The sequence below is a fragment of the Mercenaria mercenaria genome, chromosome 1, assembly GCF_021730395.1.
Source record: "Mercenaria mercenaria strain notata chromosome 1, MADL_Memer_1, whole genome shotgun sequence".
Lineage (NCBI taxonomy): Eukaryota > Metazoa > Mollusca > Bivalvia > Venerida > Veneridae > Mercenaria > Mercenaria mercenaria.
The window spans coordinates 70,603,283-70,627,331 of NC_069361.1; the positions used below are offsets into that span (position 1 = coordinate 70,603,283).

Consider the following 24,049-nt stretch of genomic DNA (forward strand, 5'->3'; position numbering starts at 1 on the left):
GATTTCGTTTAAACGAAATAAGTTATTTCGTTTAAACGAAATAAGTTATTTCGTTTAAACGAAATGATTATTTCGTTTAAACGAAATGATTTCGTTTAAACGAAATAAGTTATTTCGTTTAAACGAAATGATTTCGTTTAAACGAAATGATTTCGTTTAAACGAAATAACTATTTCGTTTAAACGAAATGATTTCGTTTAAACGAAATAACTTATTTCGTTTAAACGAAATGATTTCGTTTAAACGAAATAAGTTATTTCGTTTAAACGAAATCATTTCGTTTAAACGAAATCATTTCGTTTAAACGAAATAAAAAAAGTCTCACATTACCTAATTGGAAAAAAAGTGTGTAACATGTCACTTTAGGGGCACCGTACAATCGTGCGGAAAGGCCTAACCTTGATTTTCTTGCATAAGTATTGTTCATACGAAAAAAATTGTTATTTTTTCCATGCTGTAAATATTCGTTATTAACAACAGAGTGTAATATTGATTACACTTACCAACTGTACTGCGGAGTACCTATATTATTAGTAAGAGAACTCGAGTCCAGCAGGCCCATTTACGTAACATTTTATTTTATAAATGAGTAAATGAAGTACACGATATAATATTTTGTAAAACATGCAGCTATGATAAATGGACTGTATTTTGTTATTTGATGACATCTTTACAGTACATTTCTGTCTTATCTTTACAGATAAACTCTCACAGAATTGTGAGTATCTCACGATGGCTACATTGGTGGTGTCATTGCTGGCAAAAATGACAGTTACAGCAGCAGACACTGTATTAATTGTTTATACAACGGAATTGTATCCTACAGTAGTAAGGTATGTCAGTAGTTAGTGTCGGTAACTTGAAGTGAAGGCCGATCATTCGTCTTTCAGTCTTTTAGAACTACTTGATCATGTGAAACCTTCGAATTTAACCTTTCACAATTGGTAGGGTTTATTGGTTATAAACTGGTTGGAAAGGGGAGCGGCATCTGGTGGGAGAGGGGAGGGGCATCTGGTGGGAGAGGGGAGGGGCATAAACTCATTTTTGCTGTCGAAGACTGCATAGACGTTTATCTGCGACAACGAATATCTTAATCTGACTTTTATGGAAACAGTATTTAAGTATTTACAAACTTGTTAGATTTTAGGTGATAGCAGTTTTCCAGTTGAATTTGGTAGGTTATTTCCTTGTTGCTACGTCTTCTGCGAAAGTTTTGAGGAAATTCATCTATGATTCGTTAGTTTTCTATTTTTCCAGTTTTAACATTAACAAGTTCAATTACAATAACAGTTCCACTCTGTGTGTGCTTACTCTACTTAAATAAATATATCTATCTCAAGAAAACTTTTGCATTTTTACATACGTACGATATCCTAAAATTCAAGCAGATTTTAAATATGTGTCATAAAATAAGAGTCAGCTTTTAAAGACACTATGATAAACTCTTTTAAATTTAAAAAAACGTATTTTAGGACTACATGTTACAGTTTTCAAGCTACAGTTGGAAGACTTGGTGCGATTGCGGCCCCGTTCCTCACCCATCTGGTACGTTCGTGCTTAAGAAAGTGATAAATGTTTTTCTTTTTGATTTCTATTCAAGCATCTTTTTTCCAGTGCGTTGATCTAGTGGGTATATTTTTTTCAAGTGCTTGACCCGCAATACGGTTAAGAAAATGAATTAAAATTCGATATTTTTTTTGAACGTCTGCCCGTGTTATGTCTGTCAAAGGCTCACTGCAGTTCTATTCTTACCTTTAAGAGGAAGATTTCTTTTCGATCTTCTTTTCAACAACCTTTTTTTTGCAAATTCACAGTATTAGTTAAATAATCTGATATGTATGATTTGGCTCTATTCTATAAAACGTCTTATGGAAATGTAGATTTCTTTATAGTTTACTTCTACAAGCCTCTGACCAACTATATGTAGGTATTTCACTTAGTAGTATGTGTATGCGTGCGTGTGTACATGCGTGCGCGTGTGCGTGTGTGAGGGGTAGGGGTTGGGGGTTAGCGTCTTTTTCAAGATTTTTTGAGGTGACTTTTTGTAGCAGTGAGCATAAAGCCCAACTACGCGGTGCTGCCTAACTAGAACACCACGCTGTATACAGACACGTGACATGATTCCCCGCCCTGTCACATTATACTGACACCAGGTTGACCAGTCCTGGTACTATCCTCTTAATGCTGACCGCCAAGCGAGGAAGTATTTAGTACCATTTCTAAGTCTTTGGTATGACACGGCCAGGGAGCGAACCTCCGACCTCCCGTATTCGAAGCGGACGCTGTACCATTCGACCACAAGGGCGGTCAAGGTCTCTAACAAATACGAGTATTTAGAGCCGTCACATAATCATATTAGCTTTTCTTCGAAGCGATGAACGTGTTTAAAGTCTGACTCGCAGCTGACTCAAAGTAAAATCGTTACAACTGTGACAGGCGATATTTAGAAAAAAATGAATCTTCATGTTTGAGTCATCATAAAAATAGTTCATATACTTAGGTGAGCCAAACAGGAGCACTATGACACTCTTGTTCAGTTACATGACACGACTGGCAACATATTTTATCTGAAATATATACGTCGACGTCAGTCCTGCTATCTCTTACAGTTGTAATAAAAACATGATTAATTGATTTTAATACAGTTCGCGTGCTATCCAAGCCATTGGCGGAAACTTTCAGTCAGATCATAGGAAATTTATTCTCATTAGATATTAAAATTATATCGTATTGATCATAGTGATAGAATCGCATCCTCTTTTCCAGTGTGCTTAAATAATTATGTAGCACATGTTTGAAGGTTGTTTCATCTTTCAACAGGATGGACTTTTTCCCGGGACCATGTATTTTATCTGTGGAGTTTTGCTGTTTATATCGTCCAGTTGTATCATACGATTTAAAGAAACAAAGAATTTGGTTCTACAGGACATCATTTGCCCGAATTCATCAGAATGACACATCCGGTAATACTTGGTGACGTTCTGGAGCAAAGAATGAATGCGTTTTTGTCAAAATATGCGTTTCATTCAGAATAGAAATATTGAATATTGATTTTTTACTTCGTGACCCCTGAAATACTTCATAAACTAGGTCCTCTGTTTTGGCGAAGTATATTTACTTGTCAAAGCAAAATTTACATGCAATGTCTACGAATATGACCATTTCCATCAAATAATACCACAAAATTAATATTCCGATTGGCGAACATTCACGAATACTACCAATCGGAAATTTAAAATTATAGGAATCGGATTTCACTAATTAAATATAAGATTCTTTTTCAGGCTGTAGACAATGGGAATATCCGATTCGAGAGTCTCAGTTTTGGCGGTAACGAGGCTACAGTTACCCGTGAGGCGGATATTCCCATCCGCACCTACAATCAATGATATAATTTTTTCTTGCACACAATATTCAATATAAATAATAACATTGTATGAATCAAGATATAAAACTTACTGATTTTTATTTCATTTTACATAAAATAAAAAAAAAAAATACTGCGCGAATCTACTACAAAAATGTAGTTCCTTAAATATTAGTTACAGCATGAGAGTCATCTTACATGTCTGATTTATAAACATCGTTGAAAACACAGAAAAACCCGTCTGGGAATATCTGGCTCGCGACAACTGTTTAGCAGGTAACAAGGCGCTGCAAGCAACTTTGTAAATAGTCACCAGAGAGCCGGATATTCCCTTCCACACCTACGACTGTTTGCTGACTGTTTAATAATGTGAATTATCCAAATAAACTGGCTGTCTGGAAATCAGTTATTCTCATATCAAGAGACTTTGGCTGACAATTTTCATATTGGACGATTTCTGTCCCATTTACCACTTATTAGCGCACAATATAATATATTAATTATGACTGAGTAAAAACAGATCTGATGCGCCTGTGATATATTACAGACTCAGGTATAAACCGGATTCAAGCAATTTGAACGAAAAGTATCTTAAATATATATATTTCGTAACCATGGAGATATTAACACTAACTTTTAGTTAGGATATTATAATATTATACACTAAATGCGTGCGGACATGCTAATATTTGCGTATTTTTTCCGTGCGCTCCAACTGAACTGCAATGAGAAACATTGATAAATTATTGATGGTGCAAGCTGTATCGTATGGTGTATTATTTGCAGAGGAATATAATGGATTCAAGAAGAGGCGACGACAAATGTGTATGCTTAAAATTAATTTTAAGTACTCTTGAAATAAATTCGAGCAGTTAACTATGAATAAGGGTTGGTCTGAGGGTTGTGTTCTTAAGTGGTATAATGTAAGGATACATTTAACATCCATGCTACAGAGCTTTTGTAGCGACGTAGTAGTGTCCATATTAGAAATGATAGGGCCCGACTTGGAGTCCCGGTCAATTACATTTGTGCTCAACGTAAATTATCAACGAGTAGATATGAACGCCCTACAAATGCATCGTATTTGAGGACGAATTTCAATATGGAGGAATGCATGTAATATGGTAGAGAGTAACTGTGCACATATATACTCTAGCTTGTATAGCGACGATGTAGTGCTTTCTCATTTTGTTTGAGAGGTCTCGTGTTCGAATCCAGCTCATCTACAATTGCAAAATGATTTGTTACTGACACAAATTTCAAATCGAACATTTGTTGTACTGAAACGTAGATCGTTACATATATAATTATGTCTTTATTGTTCAAATATAAGCTATCTAAAGAAAATCTGAAAAAGTCTGAAGATATAAAGTTGTGAATATACAAAACAGACTATATGAAATTCAAAAGTAAGTCATAACTAAACCGCGTGACGTCAGTATTCACAGGCACTGTTATTTTAAAACTTGTATTATCGTATATGTAATAATTAGAAATACAAAAGTTCCAAAACGTCTCTCACATCGTGACAACTTAATAGTTATCCTTCAATGGAAGAAAAATTAACAAATAGATATATACTGGCACGCGAGTAGTCCCCGGACACCTTCCCGCAACGCTCTCTTTTCGCGATTCGTCTGCACATTTTTGTGCCTAATCATACAGACGTTTGTTTAGGAGAAGTTTATCAAGTTTATTTTTTCACAGGTTATCATATAAGTATAATAATCGTGGAAATCCTACCGCATGGTTACATGTTTACATTTTCACTGGCGGGGATTCCGTTTTTATTGCGCATGCGCAAGAAAAGCCCGTCTGTGGGGTTTAAGATTAAGGCTACATGTCTTTACTTCACGACTAGCAGACGATACATATACTTTCAACAAGAAAACTTATTTTCTTTGTGACAACAATACTAATATGCCAAAATGTTTCATAATTTGTTCGATAAGGCAGTTACTGTCCGTTACTTGAGCATGATTATTCTATTTTCTGATGCCGCAATTTTCCGTATGGCTGGGACAAATAAATTTGACACAAACTTGTGATCTTTTTACAGTTGCATAAAATATCATAATTTTGTCTTATTCATAAATCCAGCTTATATGGGCAGTTCCCGATAAATATATTCATGAAAAAATGGCGTCCGGTCATTACTATCGAGCATGTTAAAATTTGACGTTCTACAGACCCCTTTTCGGGTCTCGCTAATTCCCCTAAACTGGTAATACTGGAGCTAAGGTATGTATATATGTTAATCGTTTTTATTCTTGATATTGTTTAAGCTTTTGAGGACGAAATATATGCGAATTCTGTCCGGGGACTACTCGCGTGCCAGTACTGGTACACGTCTTTGTAGCCAAAATTCATTAGAGTTACCAACCAGCTAAGCAAATTACAAATTGGGCATGTCTTGCAGTTTTGCCCCTCATATCTATTGATAACCTTTTGCAATATTATTTCAGCATGTCAAATACTACATGTGTGACTGGATATATGGAAAGAAGTTTACTTTTGTGCTTTTTTGGTCGTTCATGAACAAAAATTCATCAGTTATGACATAGACGTTTTAGTGATATTCATGAGGTGATAATAGCTTGCTTTAGCGGAATTAAGCGCTCAGATTTATAGGCCAAAAGCTTAACCATTAGTCTGCAAGATTAGCACACATCTTGCGCTATAATTATGCCATCCTTGACAATAATTTTATACAATGAAATAGGGTTATTATAATAGAAGCTCGATCTGGGATGCTGTATTTGGCTCGAGATCGGATCTCACAAGGCACCTCCACCTTTTTATTTGGTGTTTTGTTATTGAACGAAATTTTTAATGTTGATCGATTTTAAATGGAACTTAGTGAAGTTTTTGTTTGCGCTATTTATTATTTACCAGATTTTTATAGCGCCCTTTTCATCTATAAAATAAACTTTCAAAACCTATAGAACTGTGTCAGGTAATGCAATTACAAAAGATACAATACGGAATTTTTTTTTGCCTGTTCATTTTTACTTATGGAATACAAGCAGATTGTTTACAGACTTTATATGTTATAGGTATATAATAACAGATATTAGTATTCTAACAGGAAATAATTAAATCCGCTATTTTTAACATTACTAGTAAGATTAGACACGGATGACACAGTTTTGGTACTGTACTCACCTATTTCATTCACATCATATATTTTTATTAAATGGTCGGAACTGATGAAGACACACGACTGGAATTCCCCTTGTTCACTGATGGTAGAAACGTAAAAAACCCGGGACAGTGGAGAATGGGAATTTCGCAAAACGAACCGATCAAGTAAGTTTAAATATGGCATACACACATTCATTGACATTTTAAGGAAAGCCTTTTCCTTTTGACAAAAGCCCTATCTTTATTTTGCTGAGGCATATTTAGGACATTTTGAATGTTGAATAAGTTCGTGCAGTTTTCATTTCATGTTAAGCTTAAGAGAAATAAGTCCTCGGATCTTAACAAAATTGTTGCAGATTTTTTCATTGACGCAAAAACTTTTATTGCACCATATTTATGTATAATTTATAACACTATATATGATACAGGGATTTACCCTGAAGACTGGTGTAAAAGATTCATTATTTCCATTCCATACCTCATGCTTTTATTTCGATGTAAATGAGATGTGGAACCAAAATTTGTAGTCCTGTTTGGCGCCATATAACCTATACTGTGTTGGTGTGCCGTAAAACCCAAATAAATAAATAAATAAATCATTATTTCCATATATAAAAAGGGTGACATGAATGACACATCAAATAACAGAGATATTACTATTAAAATGTATTAGCCAATATATTTCCACTGCTACTACGAAATAGAATTAACAAATGGTGTAAAATGATAATGTTTATAACAACGCCCAATTCGGTTTTCGTGATAGTCGATCTACATCTGATGCCATATTCATCCTTCATTCTATTATTCAAAAGGTCTTGTCTGCTAATTGTAAACTGTGGTGCTTGTTTATTGACTATGAGAAAGCTTTCGATACCGTTATTCATGACGCATTATTTTCAAAATAAGTAGAATCTGGCATTAGTTGTAAAATGATCGCCATTATTAAAACTACAGTAATGTTAAAGTATGTGTCAGATTTAGACCAAATATGGATGGCTATATCAGAATTTTTTTATGTAACCACCATCGGTGTTAAACAAGGCGATCCATTATCTCCCTTGTTATATGTAAATGCAACTGTTGATTTTAATAATATGACTGAAAATGCCTTGAATATGTTATCTATGTACTTAATATCATTCGCAGATGATATTGTACTTTTTACTTCTGATCCTGTTAGCTTACAATCCCAGGTTGCTGCTTATATCATTATTCTGTAAAATGGGGTTTGAAGATAAATGTTTCTAAAACTAAATTATGTGTTTTTAAACAAACAAAACAACATCTTCACATAGCAATTTTTATTAATGGTATTAAGACAGAGCAAGTGGACAATTTTACTTATCTAGGTATTAAATTTACTTAAACAGGGAATATGAATGTTGCTGTTAAAGCTCTGTCTGAACAAACTTTAGGTTCTTATCACAATCTATTATCTTTATTAGATACGGTTAAACTTGATATTAAAACAAAATTGCATTTCTCTGATTCCAATGTAGTTCCAATTTTATCATATGGAGCAGAAATATGGGGTGTATATAACATTAAAGAAATTGATAAGCTACATATGAGATTTTGTAAATACATTTTAGGAGCAAGAAAACAGACACCAAACTATGCGGTATATGGAGAACTTGGTTTCCTTTGTCAGTTTTATGTAAAGAAAGAACACTTAAATTTTGGTTGAAAATCAATAAGAATACAAGCTCTCCTATACACTCACTATATGTTGATAATTATAATAGCCCCAATCCCATGTCTTGGAGTAGATGTATAAAAAAGCAATTATTGATACTATAGAATTTTCTTATGTCTTAACAGACATCAGTCCCAGGGCAAACTACATATCTTTATTTAAAAGGCAATTAAGAGACCAGTTTATCAAAACCGGTATGCTTCTATTTTTGATATGCCAAAACTTGAATACTATAGAAAATTTAAAACGTCAGTTTGCTATGAAAAATACCTAGACCTTATAACAAATGATAAATTACGTAAAGAACTTACTTGTTTTAAACTTTGTTTACGTTCTCTTGAAGTTGAATTAGGGAGATACATTGGTACACATAGAGAAAATCGTTTATGTTAACTAGATCTGTAGAATTAGAATATCATTTTCTTTTGTGTTGTAAAAGATACACTGATATACGCAACAGATATCTTGGGCCAATTTCATGGCCGTCGTTAAACAAATTCTCAACAATTATGCCAACAAATAATAAGAATATGTTGTTTAGAACTGCAAAATATTTGAAAGATGCCAAGAAGTTCCGTATTCGTACTCTTTTTACTATAACTTTTTTCTAATTTTGATATTTGTATAAATAATGTATGTTCACTATTACGTATGTTTATATAACATATGTACTTGCCATTTTTCACATTATATTATATTGTTAATGGCCAAAGGCAAAAATTTTTCCGATTTGCTGTAAATAAAACTTGAAACATGATGTGTTCCGGCTCGAAAGCCAATATATAAGCCAGCACGTAACACGAAATTATGAAATTTGTTTCACTCGTGTTCGCACGTGCGCCATTGCAACAAAACAAAACTATCAACACGCTACAAAGGAACATGGAACGAAAGAGTAATTAACAGTTTTTAATATTATACAGTTATTGACTTATGTTGAGGTCAATACGTGTTTTTACGGGCCTGTAAAAATGATATTGACAGAGGACGCAGTCCGAGGTCAATATCATCTTTACAGGTCCGTAAAACACATATTGACCGAAACATAAGTCTATAATTGTTATATTATATGCCTTTCTCAAATGCACTAATTTGACTGGCCCATATATCATACATATAAGAAAAAGTGAGTGATATCACAAGAGTCATTATCACTTTTGTGGGTCAATATCACTTTTTGCGGACCCGCGCGTGCACCCCTTTCGACCAATCTAATGATCATATTTGAGAAGGGTATATAATATTAATTGGTACACGCACCTTTCACGAAAGTTCATGTCGGCACGTAGTTGTGTGCACCAAGACGTCATAAAATGTTTTGTTGTTACTGTATATTTCCTGTAGGGTTATTCCAAGAATCAAAGAATGTTTTACTGCCGGATTTCATTTAAAATTCTTCAAAAGGTTCCTGATTTCTTCAGTTTATACATAAGACCGTTTTCTTATTTTTGTTGACTTTTTGCATAAAGCGGAAACGATGCGATTTACAACTGTAAATTGCTAATTCAGTAAATGCTGAAATACAGTTAAATCACATCATTTTCAGGGCGCATCCTGATTTGTAGTGCTCAAAATACCCGTAAATATATCCTAAAACCGTTGCTATTCTGAAATTTGAAAATATGATAGATTGAAACATGTTGAGTTCGATTTCTTGAATTATAAATGTCAGACAATAAGCAGTTCTAAAGCAATGTCATAATTGCACATTGGCGCCGTGATTTCAAATAAAACTTAAAAAAAATGCGATCACCAGTAGTGTAATGTTTATCGCCGTTACATTTTCTATACATTTACCTTTACTAAAACAACTGATCTGATAATTGTAGGTTCAGCCATCGTATCAGACCAAGATACATGTAGGAATCCTGAAGTAGTGAGGGGAGATCATAGAATAAGACCAGATAGTATTCGGTTTGATAATATCTTAAAGGTTTTCGATCTGATTCGAGCTCCTACGACGGAACATATATCGATACTATAGGTACATGCCACAGCATAAAAATACTTTGAAAAATACGAGTGGCTGCAGGGTAGTCATACATTTATTGACTGGTTAGCAATAATTACATGACATCAGAGAAAAAAATCAAAATGTTTTCCTTCAATTTTGATTGAAAGCCTAGCAAAATGTAATGTTGAAATAGTATAGATCGGTCATATAGCACAAATGATTTCAATTTCAATTATTTTATTACGATTTCTACGTCGGTTTTTGGGGGGACGTTTCTTAGTTTTTGCGTATCAAGTTGCTTTTAACCAGAGTAAGATTCAACAGTGTTATGTTTTTGAAAATAAACAAAGGCAACATGTTCTTGCTTGATTAAGCACCCGCCCGCTTAGCTCAGTAGGTAGAGCATTGGTCTACGGATCGCGAGGGTTGTGAGTTCGGTTCCCGGGCGGGGCGTATGTTCTCCGTGACGATTTGATAAAAGACATGGTGTCGTGTCTGAAATCATTCGCCATCAACCTCTGATTCATGTGGGGAAGTTGGCAGTTACTTGCGGAGAACAGGTTTGTACTGGTACAGAATCCAGGAACACTGGTTAGGTTAACTGTCCGCCGTTACATGGCTGAAATACTGTTGTAAAACGGCGTTAAACCCAACACAAACAAACAAAACTTGATTAAACTATTCTATATTTATTGCACCTTGTTGATTATTATCCCCAATGACACTGAGAAAGTTTTGCCATCTCCAATAAAGTCACGCAGCAGTGTTTAATGTGACATTATTTATTTTCATACAGTATTCATTTTCTATATTAAGAATTTAATTAACGATGTTAAGCGTTGCATGTATATACATGGAAAAAATATATATCTCATTTACCTCTTTTGCATACTGTTACCATCTTTTCTGTATTTAGTTTCACCACTTACTTTTAAATTCCTCTGAAAAACAATCTATGGCATTTACATTTGTCAAAATCCCAGATATAGTACTTACTTGACGTACAGACGAATTTGCCTTTAGCAACGCATTATATACAAAGTGGCATATAAACATTTAGTTTAACTGCCCAGTCCTTAAACTTGTCTATGTAAATATGTGCCATTGATTGTTATTTACAGTACAAAACATATGCACTATGTATCTCTTAATTGAACAGACTGTAATTAAAAGTTACAATTACTTTGACAATATCATAATTAAACTTTAAATTTAGATGTTTTGAATAAGACATTTTGCTAGAACTCGTTGCGAAATACAATATTTTATATTCAGGGAATAAATGCTTGGCTTGTATGGAAGAAACCAAGGTATGATTGTTTTCTAGTCTTTTGTTTTCTATTTTGATAAAGATTAATTTTGTAAGTAATATATTACTTTTAAATTCCAACAATTTTTCAATCCAAATATTCCCTTTTAGGTGTTTGTGGTGATGGTTGTGGTGGGACAGTTTGTGTGTGTGTGTGTGTGTGTGTGTGTGGCGGGGGTGGGGGTTGGGGTGGAGGGTGTTTATTTCACACTGACGCAATTATAGATTTTCAAGGAGGAAGAAAACTCAAGATGCCCCTATGAGCATTATTTGAGACACTAGGGTAGAACAACCGACCTTCAGTCAGTACTCACATGAAAGATTTCTTCACCCAAAAAGAGATTTCGAACCCACATCAGTTAAGGGCAATTGATTCGAAGTCGAAGTGACCTTCACCTTTCGGCAGCGGAGAATCCCTATTCCTCCAATTAGTTTGCTTTGACCAACACTAGTAGAGTAACGTTTTTAAAGGCAATCTAATTTCGCATATTTCATGCTCGATGATATACCAAAATGCATCACCAAAAGTGTAATTGTTAAATAGAAACCATGATCAACATAAGAATTCGAAAAATATCAAAATAGAGAGAAATTGAAGTAAGATATAAACAAATGTAAACTAGTATTCTTTAAGTGGGTATTAAAGCGTATATTGCACAAAATACAACTAACGGTCTTATATATCAAATTTCAAAAAGCGTGACTAACTATTTTAGTTTAGTACATATTTCGTATAAATAGCGATAGCTCAGTAAATAATTATGGTTACAGATTAATAGATTTCTTACAGCTGAGTAATTTGTATATTTGACACAGAAGAACTAGGGTGATATACCAGGAAAAGTTACATGCAAGAATGTTAGTACTGTAGATTATATTTTATGTACATCAAGTCTGTTTAAGAATTTATGTTCATTACAAATGTTAGATTTTTGTCCTATGTATTCTGATGCACATAATCCTTTATGTATCTCGTTTGATATTGAACGTTTTCATGTTGAAAATAATATCACGCAAAATTTTCCAACTGTAAAACTTTGGGATAATGCAAAATTAGATAATTTTGTTCAAAACATTGGTAGCATTGAAGTGCAAAAATTTTAGCATCAATAATCCCATTAAGGAAAATGAAACAGACTTAGCGATAAAATTATTAAATAGCAATAAAGCAAGTGCTTTACGATAAAATTGTAAACGAAGTAAGTGAAAGGTATACATTTGAATCTTTTTTATATTGTTTTTAATAGTGGAGTTATTCCAGAATCGTGGAAAGTTGGTGTCATAAACCCCATTAACAAAAACCAAGGTGATATTTTAAAATCAGAAATTATCGACCTATTACACTTCTTAGCTGCTAGGTCAAATTTTTTACGTGTGTAATTAAGAATAGACTGTCTAAATATATAGAAGAAAATAATCTTTTTGCACAACTGTCAAGTCGGTTTTAGGAAACAATTTTCAACGTCTGATAATATGTTCATACTCTATCATTTGATTCAGTACCAAAGTACTAACAGGGAAAATTGTTCTGTGCCTTTATTGACCTTAAACAAGCGTTTGATACAATATGACGAAATGGACTTTGGCAAAACCTTTTGAATTTTAATATTAGCGGCAAATGTTTGACATTAATTCAAAATATATACCAAAATATAAAATCGTGCGTTAGAGTTAATTCTGAATGTTCTCATTTTTATCTGCAATGTCGACGTTCGATAAGGAGAGAACCTCTCACCTCTTTTGTTTTCATTATATCTAAATGATTTCAACGATTTCTTTGACAGTGAATGTAATGACTTCGTGTGTTGCAGAAAGGTATTTAGTTTGTAACTTTAATTTCCTATCAATTAAAATCCTCTCGAAACTTGTAAAATAATTGTTTAAATTTGGACGAAGCTCGCAGACTTTGCCGTTTGCCAGCTGCTAAAAGGGCAAATATAAAAGCTTCAGTGTAAGTTATATTTCACTGGTACTACTTGTTACTAAATTCATACTAAGGAACACGTCAGAGAAATTTGGGCAGTTTTGACCGATTAAAATGTTGGCAAAATTAGATGTTTTTCTCTTTTCATGAAAATTGCCGTTAGGTTACAAAGCGAATACGTCAATAATCCGGAGAACACCGAACATGTTATTGTCGCAAAATTGTTCCAGTGGGGAAGAGAATAGGGTGTACTAAATCTGCCTAGCTATAGCTACTGCTGTTATAGGGAAGTGGTAAAGTGTCTGCCTTAGGTGTGGGATGTCCTGGGTTCGAGTCCCGGTCAGGGTTTAAATATTTGCATTCTGTTAGAGCATGTTTTTGCTGTTATCGGACTGTTTCAGATGTTCTATATTTTCAGCGAACAGTAGCATGGATCATTATTTAGCAATCCTGTTCACAACTGAATGTTAAATCAAATGCACCCAAATAGAAAATATTCAATATATTATGTCTTTTTGATGATTAAACAGCTTTGAAATGAAGGCAAATGTCCATATATTTATCAAAAATAGAAAAATAGACAATATCTTAACCAGAAGCGTAGAGTTATAAGCATTTAATAAATTTCATATATTAAAAGAAAATTTTGTGATCAAGGAAATGTAACTCTTAATGAACATGGAGAGCAGAAACATCAAAGGGATATTATATATTGAATATTTTCTATTTGGATGCATTAAATCCACTCGTAAAACAGTTTCATAATTATTTCGTTTCAATATAGATTTATGATAGAATTCCTGAATTCCTTCTTACATTAAATGTTTTTCAGAATATGGCATCTTACAGTTTACAATTTGAGCACCTTATCAAAGATCTTGGAGGATGTGGACTCATGCAAAAACTCCTCTGTATAATCATACACAGTTCGAGCAGTATAATGTACTGGAGTTTACTTGCAATGGCGTTTATCGGCTACGATCCTGGCTTCTCCTGTGAAACACTGACCGTGAAGTTTACCTCACTTTCTACGTTAAAGCTTGATAACGTATCTACTAACCGACTGTGCTCTGTTGGACCAAATGCGACATGCAGTTCCTACATATTTCCACATAGTTTGAATACTGTCGTTTCGGAGGTATTTTATTCATCTTGTAAAATGTACTCATTAACCACGAAAATTTGTAATTAATAGTCTTGATTTTTGCAGAACAACGATGCATTTTCTGTTTGTGTTGTGAAATTAAGTTCATGCTATGGAATTTGCTTGTTAAACAAATACGATAAATGTATATCTACTTTTGAAAAAGGAGGGAGATCAGAAAGTGATAAAAATGATACGATTCCCAGTTCCTTTATTTAGAAAGTTTGACATGTTAACATTAGCATATTTTGCTAAATGTATGCCGAATTTCAAACATTTGGAAAATATTAATAATACGAAAACCTCGGGTATAAATCTATTAGAATTTTTTTTTTCATATTTTGTATATCAACGGATAAATAATTAATCCTTTCAAATATATAATAGTAATTGTTTTTAACTTCCGCAAATGCGGGTAAAAAGTCCCTGCTTATAAAAACACACTGCTACAGTAGTGAATATACCTCATGTTAATGCTCAATGGAAATTCCCCAGTGGTTTAACTTTGATATTATATCATAAATCTCATGAGTTGAATATCTTATGAGTAAAAGGGCAAATTTTGTTTTCTACGCATATGATATTATGATATTTTGAAACATTTAATATTTCGTACGCAAAATCACTACTGTCTACTCGGGTATTCCGGATCAGTCTTAAATGCGGGTTACTCTAAACGTTTTACAAATACTCGAGCAAAAATTAGAAAAAGGTTACGTTGTAAAGTTTAAACGTCTTTGCATATTAATCAATCGTATGTTATAACATTTACTTATTTTTTTTTCAAGCGATTTATACGGTATAAGTATATTGCATGTTGACTCAAAGTGCCATTTTTTCAGAGAAAATACGGAGCTGTTCTTTGTAAAGAACGCTTACATTTATTGTCCTTTAATGTACACAGATAAATAGTACATGTACATGATGTATATTATATACCTATCACACTATAGATATATAAAGTTTAGCGGGTGGGTTCCCAGTTAGGTGTGTGCGCAAAATGTTTTTTGATTTTCTTTATATTTTATGACAATATACTTACATGTATTAAGTTTCATTAACAAGTGTTACTGTACCCGTTTTGACTTACTTTTATAGATATTCACATTTAAAATGGGTAGGGTAATTTGACATGTGACCGGACAGGAATACAATTTCCGTTGTTTTTTGCATAATTATTTTATCATAAAAGTTTCAGGTAAAAAAACTGAACCATTTTTTAAAAAAATAACGGAAATTATGAGATTACCAGATTACCCCACCCAATTTAAATGTGAAAATGTATTAAAGTAAGTAACACTTGTTAATGAAACTTAATAAATGTGGGTATATAAAGAAAATCAAAAAACATTTTGCGCAGACACCTCACTGGGACCCCCACTTTGTTATAAAAAATTGTTTTTCTTAAACAAAAGTCATTAAATATGGGGTATTACGAATCACCACACTTTAAACTGATCTATTCTGTTTCCAAAGTGTGTTTATTTATGACTTATGTGCCTCATTTCTCTTTCATAACGCTTAAATATTTACCAGTGTCACCCCATTCATTTGAAAATGTCTTGAACTCATGTCAAATGTAAGTTTGGACCAGTTTACATGCAACATTGTGTTATACTTAACGGCGTATTTTTCAATGTTGAAATTGTAACAATGAATATATATGTACAGCGTTCATTGTGGTCTTATCCTTTAATTTAAACTTTTTAATTTGCGTTAGCTGAACGAATATGAAGTTGTCGTAGTTGTCGTAGCATTCTGAAGCCTATTTTACTAAACTAGTATCACTCGGTAAACCATTACAGGTATAAATTATAAACGACAGCAGTCATTCGGAATACCCTGAAATGACTCGAAATAGCCGAGGTCATGGAGGTTGGGAAAATCGACATATTATGCAAAGTAAGGGATATTAATAATTCAGAAAATGAAATGTCTTTTTATTGGCAATGATATATCCGTGGATATGTATAAACGATATTTAAAGCATTCGTCTATTTATCTTTTTTGAAAACTGATTCGGAATACCCGAGTACACTGTATTTCATTTTTTTTGCTTATGTTATTATTAAAATTTTCCACTAATTTTGCACTGACACTGCAATGATCAAAATTGATAAGGCTCTTATTGATATCATCTTGTAAAGCGTTTGTCTAGTGACAGACAAAAACAAACAGGAAGACAAACAACTCCACGTGAGATATCTCTATATTTTATTTGTGTTGTTATTCTTATGATTATTTTAATAAACGTATTTACCAAATACGTTAAGTTTTCCAGTAAATTTACAGAAACCTTGTATCTTTACGGCAAATATTGCATTCTTGAGAGGGTGTTATAAAATGTTGACTCCTTGAAGTATGCATATCACCCTTGGCTGATGCCTCGGCCGATATTCATATTTGTTCATATCACTCTCTCAGGAATGCAATATTTATATAACATAAATGGAATTAAGATTAAACAGAGTATAACATTCTCATTTGAAATGTTTTTTTTGTAATATATTCTTATAATACCAAAATATTTTAGTCTGCTCGTTTGCTTTCAACTTAGTTCTATTTCACACAAAATGTTGTGCCAGTATCTTATCATCACTTTATTATCATAACAGCTGGTTTCCGTACCACATTTGTGATTATATGATAAAAATAACATGAAAAAGGACAAAAGGGCTGACTTTTTTCTGTTCTACCATCAAAAACGTTTAAATAGTTACTTATTTGAAATATTTTAAACGTAATTATTTGAATACTGACTGTTTCTTTGTCTGTTACATTTACAGTGGAACCTTGTATGTGACAGACGATGGATTGTTGCATTCATTACATCAATGCAGATGTTAGGTTTTCTTGTTGGATCTAGCATCGCTGGTCAACTGGCGGACTCAACCGGTCGCAAAACAGCTATGCTAGCCGGATGTTCTTCACTAGTGATCTTTAATTTTGCCGGTTTCTTTGCCCAGTCGTGGAAGGCTTATTCCGCTATTCGTTTCTTCATTGGCATTGGAGCTGGACTTTTTTGTACAGTGCAGTTTCCGCTGATGACAGAATTCGTACCATCGCTATGGCGGCCGATAGTAGTGTGCTTCCCTGCAGAACCTATCGTTTCTATGCTTTTTGCACTCATCTCTTGGTGGTTACATGACTGGAAAAAAATACATCTGTTGGTGACACTCCTAGGCATATTGTTTCTTATGATTCTATGGTATGCTATCTAAAACATACATAATTAAACGATCTTATATAAAAAGTGTTATGATAAAAATATGAGATATTGCTTTTTTTCTCAAAAGCTGAATTCATCATAATTAAGTGCATTGGAATAATAAAAGTATAAAGCATTAACTAATTTCTGTATAAGCAGTTGATCTAAATCTATACGAAGTAAAAGAACGCGACCATACGAATGATAAGCTTATTCTAACGTGTTTTGATTGCAAAATACAATTCAACAGTTTTAGCTGAATCCTGGTTACAAATCACATACATTCTTAAACCACTTGTACATACTTTTAACGTCTGATGTTGTCTAGAACCACTGGGACATACGTTTATCTACTTGTGTTGCCTAGAAATTAAATTCCTGTTATACTACTACATACTGTTTATGCCACTATGGATTAGTTTGTTAATCATACTTTCATAATACGTTATTTTAATTCATGTTCTATGTTACATATTAAGGGCAATATGTTAGAGGACCATATATTAGACTGGCTATAGCAAGATATGCCATCTTCGTTAAATAAAGTAACTACTGTAATATGGCCAAAATACAAATGAATAAATAATTTGATATTCTACATATACCTGTAACTTATCCCGATATCCATTTACGTCATAATGAAAACGGTACTGCAGCCGTCGAAAACTATTATTATCTAAAGAAACTTAAACATAAGAAAAAATGCGTTGCCATTGAAACACGAGTCCCGCGACATGTATTTTTGAAGCTTACATTAAAAAACTAATGCATAAACTAATAAAATTATCAACAATGCATACTTCTACGCAGAACAGCATAATTAGATAAAAACATTACTGGAACGGTCAGAGACAAGCAAGCATGAGGTTTTAGCATCTAAAACATATGTTTATACCAACTTAAAAGATCTACTACAGTTCACTTAAGTCACCCTGGTGTCACCCTAGTGGCAAGGTATACTGCACTATTAGGAAAATCATTTTTCTTTTACAAGAACTAATAATAGTGGATGAACGCGATCACAATTTCGGCGACACAGGAAGAATGCCACAATGTTCTTAATTGTTTGCGTATCATCCAATTAAAACACCAAATGCGACATAAAAAGATAGTGTTACGAGCAAGTACTAACACTTACTGTACCTTTTCTGTGCATATCTTTTGAAGCATGTATATCTTATAATCGTTACATAATATGTGAAATATGATACTAATGCAATATGGAAAGTGACTATGTGTTGTCATAACATTACAGAACATTCATTATAATCAAAATTGTTTCCACCATATTTGTTTAATAGGTTTCTTCTCTCTAACTTTCAACAGTCGATTTCAAATTCAGTTTGCTGTTATTCATAGTCAGTGTACATACTTCTTATTCATTTGGTTTGCAGTTTTATTCCCGAAAGTGTTAGATGGTTGGTCTCCAAGCTGAAGCTTGAACGTGCTGAGAGGACAATCGAGTTTGTGGCAAATGTAAACAGAGTGCATAAACCTGATCTGAAGAATATATTCGAGACGGCGGTAAAAGAAATAAATACAACATCAAACAAAAATAAAACTTTTACTATTGCAACATTATGGACGTCAAAAGAGCTGCGAAATGTGACCATATCCTTGTGTTTTCTGTGGCAAGTAGTTACGCCCTTATACTATAACAAAAATAGTGTACAATTTCCCTTTCTGCGAAGATACATTTTAGGGATATTTGGATTGTTCTATCTGGACGTTAAATCGAGGAAAACGTTTTAAAATTGTGTATGTTAAAACGGTATTAAAATAGAATTGAGGATTTGTGACAGTCCCGAGGATCTTCGTCCGCTGTCAATAGAAATCTATACTAGAAAGGCAAACAATAGATCGATGCTATTTAAATTCAACAAACTAATTTCAAAAGGACTCACGTGCAAAACTATTTATTGTCGCTAATCTTTTTCTCTCTCTCTTTTTTTTCAAGGTTTGTTACATCTGCTGCTTGGTATGGCATGACTCTCGGGATGGAGAGCATTTCTGTAAACATTTACTTGAACATGTTCCTCATTAATTTAGTGGATGTACCTGCAGATGCGCTTACCGGACCTTTAGTAAATAGGTAAAATAAGACCCTTTCAAACAATATGTGTTTTAGGTAACCGCTACGTTTTTCAATCTGATGGTGCGATTACTGCCCAAATATTCATAGGTTATTAGCCTTTGTATCGAGAAATATGCACGAGTTCTGGAGCGGAAATATTGCGCGACTTTAGGGGGTTGAAGAAGCGCTCAGTGCTTTCATTGATTCAATATATCTGTTTAATTTTGTATGTGGTGGATAATTATATTATTATTGACAGTGACAAATCTCTGATGTATATCGGTGTATACTACAGGTTATATATAGCTTACATGTGTAGCGTATATGTAGAACGATGTGGATTTGGTACAATTGTTTATAATGAATACTAATCATTTAACAAACTAACTTGCCATATGATATGCAGTTTCATGGGCTTGAAGTCTTCATAAAAGTCCTTCTATTTATGCCGAATTTTGTTGTTGACACTTTAAATTGTATTTCGATTGTTTGAGGTTTGGAATGTCAGATGAATTCATCCATTGGCTTCTGTTGCTTTCTTACCTCAACCAAAATCTCTTCATGTTTCTAACTGACAGGACTAAGTACTACTGCTACGCTGTGTATATCTCTTTATGTAATTTTCATTTCTTCTTTACTTTCAGATTTGGTAGAAGGAAATACTGGTTCGTAATAGTTTGTGTGTCAAGCATACTATGCGGTGTTTCTGGCATATTGCAGCATTTTGGTAAGAAACATTGAGTTTTTCAGGTATTACTTTATTCTATAGAATTTGTAAGTTCACTGGAAGCAACAAAACGCAATCGAACACAGAAGTAACAGAATCGGCTTGACTTGCAATGAAAAGTTCAACGCCCCTTCCGTCTCTTAGAACAGGCTTATCAACTTAGCAAATAGCTGAAGACATTGCTCTCCATGATCCAAAAGGATCCATTGTAGTGACAACACTGAGTCCACTAAGACGGTATCTATCAACAGAAATGTTACAGAAATTAATGAAATAAAATTCCTCTTAAGCCGATGCTAGAGGACGTGCAGGGTGTTGCATCATTAATAGAATTAATCAAACCGAGTACGCTATTATGTTGCTTGGTTGCGTTCTAAGCTTCCAAGGAATTTTTCATAGATTTCGTTGTTTTCGATGACATAAAAGTAATGTGAAGGCATTTATTATACAGGATCCATGCTGTTCGCTAACGGTTTCTCTAATTGCAATAGGCTTTGATAGTGAACAGCATGGATCCTAACCGGTCTGGATCCATGCTGGTCGCAAACAAAGCTATGTTGCTTTTCTCATGGCGCGGCTCAATTATGTGTTTCATTTTACCTTTAAACTTTACTGAACTGCTTCAGACGTTTTGTCAGCTTGTATATGGTAAAAAGTTAACTTTAAACAAGCCGATGATGAAATGAAATATCATTTTGTATTTTGTAGTCTAGATATTACAGTTTTGCTAGTATCAAAATGTCACATTTAGGAACAGTTGTTGTCATACCTGAAAGGTAGATAGGTAAATATTATATTGATTTATTAAATGTATTGATCTGTATTACCTATGTCCAGATTATTCCTAATGAAACAATGTGTGTTTTATTTTCGAGAAAAATAAGATCAAGGTTTGTGATTAACTCAAATTATGACCCTCATGCAAAATAAAATGGTACTGCTGCTAAGCATTGTAAAAACTTAACTCCGATACAGCTTGTAGCTGCAATTTTGCATAATTTAGAAGAATCGAGAGATATGTAAGCATAATTTAGAGGAATCGAGGGATATGCAAAAAGTATGAGAAAACTACTCATAAAGAAAATAAAATTATGAAACGGAACTAAAATAAAAGTATCATATCAGAATATACTTTATTTCCTTCCCTCAAAATAGGGTTCGTAATGCTTGTTGAAATAGTATTATATGTAGTTCATGCGAGATGAAGTTGAACGTTGGGCGTAATTGAATACATGTATCTGTGAAAGGAAGTTATAGATGATAAAGCTGCATATCTTATTCATTCAATGGAGGGTAGCTGTCGAGAATATACCGGTTTTGATTTTAGGCTGCAATAAAGATATGATTTGAATAAAGACGCTTCTTCATATATACATGTTTTATATACCGGTGTAAGTTCTGTAAAAAGCACAGCGCACATGTAAGTTAAAACAGGCACAAAACAAAGTCCATATTTTACTGTAAATTTTGTATTGTGCATGTTGCCGGACATCTTAAATTGATTAATTTTCAGGATCTGACACTGTTCTATTAATACTGCACACAAAATGGCCATTCAGTTCTATCTAAACATCGATAAACCTTGGAGATTTTGTTTAATGTCCGGTGGTCAAAAACAAAACAACAAAAAGGAAAATGTGTAATAATAGGGTCATTCTAACAATAACTAGATTCTGGGGTTTGTATGGCTCTCGTGCATTTTGCAGACATGCGCACCTCTTGTCATTGGCCTTACAAAATCTACCCGAGCAGAATATAACATCCCAGATCAAGCTATTATTATTATAATAATCCTATTATATTCGTTATTTGCAACACTGTCTAAAATCAAACTAGTGAATTAAACAAATATCAAGAAAGTGCTAACCTGAAATACCCACACTGTAATTTAGAGAACTCGAGTTCAACCTGTTCATTTACCGTTCATTCTTAATAAATTGAACGACTGTACTGTACGGCATAATTGTATTAAAAACATACAGCTATGATAGTGGGCGGTACTTTGTCAATCAGTATGTTTTCTTTTGTTATTTGCAGATAAACTCACACAGAATTCTGCGCATCTCACAGTTGCCACCTTGGTAGTATCACTGCTGGCCAAAATGACCGTTACAACGGCAAGCACTGCTTTAATTATCTATACAACGGAGATGTATCCTACAGTAGTAAGGTATGTCAAAGGTTTGAGCCATTGACTTTAAAAGGAACGACAATCACCTGCGTCGTTGAATTTTCTTAGACTGCGGAGATGTTTTGTTGAATAATACTTTCGTATATCAGAATCTGATTAACCTTGAGCCTGCTCTTCCTTTGCGAATAGTGCAGACCAAGATCATGGTCTGCATTGTTCGCTATTCAGTCAGTACACTTTCAGTGAAAATCCCTCCGAAAGATAAATGGTATTGCTCAAATTGAATGATGGACCAGTCCATTGTAGAAATTTAGCAGGCTAAGGATTAACACTTCTGTGATAAGGTATATCATTATCTGACTTTTATGAATGTTTCGTAAAATAACAAAACATTTCATTAAAGTTGGTTATGGCCATGCCGTTTTGAAACATACGTGTTTTGAGTAAAGCCTAATAACAATTCCTTTTTTATTGTGACTGACAAGTTGAAGACTTGATTATAGGCAATTTTAAAAGCCCACAGAGAGTAAACTTCTTTGATATTTGTCTGCTGACCAGTTTTTTCATGTCATTTAATGTTCGTTTCCTTGAGGATATACACCTATGATTCATTAAAGTGGTTTTGCACGAGCAGTTTTGCGTTTTACATATTTTATGTTTTACCATTGCATGTTTTGGGAATACACCTGCTTGGATAACTCAAGTAATGCGCTGGAACACTGCTGGTGTTAAAAAGGAAGTTTGTGTGCACCTTTTCCTAGTTTTAACAACCAAGTGGTTATTTTTCCACTGGCTGTTCAAAGACTCTATCCCTTCTCCCGCTTTCTACATGTTTTCTTGCTCTATTTAGTATTATTTTTGTTCTTCCTTAAACAAGGTCAATAACTATCAGTGCTACTCCGAGTAGGTATATATATGTATCTGTCTGAAATGACCGATTTCATGTTTGTATGTTCGATGTCCCAAAAGTCAAACATGTTTTATATCAGTTAAACCTTTGTCATAATCGCGTAAATGGTTTATTAATCACATGTACTATTGAAAGACTCCATTAAATCTTTAATATCATTTTTTCAGAACTACAGGATACGGTTTTCAAGCAACATTTGGAAGGCTTGGTGCGGTTGCGTCCCCATTGCTCATACATCTTGTAAGTTTGTGATTGATCAGTATTATATATTTCCTCTCTGATTTTTATTCTAGTAGATCATTGTCGTCTTGTGATTAGCTTTTCTTTAAAACGATGAACATGTTTAATTTCTGAATCATAGCTGTCCCATTGTAGAATCTTTAAAACTTTGACAGTCAATATTTGTTTCGATATGGATTTTTCATTTTTGAGTCAGTAATATGAAACGTAATGGAACG

General features: G+C 33.6%; 1 protein-coding gene across 1 annotated transcript in view; it reads left to right on the forward strand.

The window, feature by feature from the left end:
- LOC123565562 (solute carrier family 22 member 21-like) overlaps nucleotides 1-24,049 on the forward strand; it is a 33,340-nt gene that overhangs the window by 2,077 nt on the left and 7,214 nt on the right. The window contains exons 3-8 of the mRNA XM_053553271.1: nucleotides 701-833; nucleotides 19,144-19,380; nucleotides 19,707-19,841; nucleotides 20,468-20,550; nucleotides 22,588-22,720; nucleotides 23,759-23,831. Of these exons, the coding sequence (XP_053409246.1) occupies nucleotides 701-833; nucleotides 19,144-19,380; nucleotides 19,707-19,841; nucleotides 20,468-20,550; nucleotides 22,588-22,720; nucleotides 23,759-23,831 (794 nt within the window). The remainder of the gene's footprint in view (nucleotides 1-700; nucleotides 834-19,143; nucleotides 19,381-19,706; nucleotides 19,842-20,467; nucleotides 20,551-22,587; nucleotides 22,721-23,758; nucleotides 23,832-24,049) is intronic.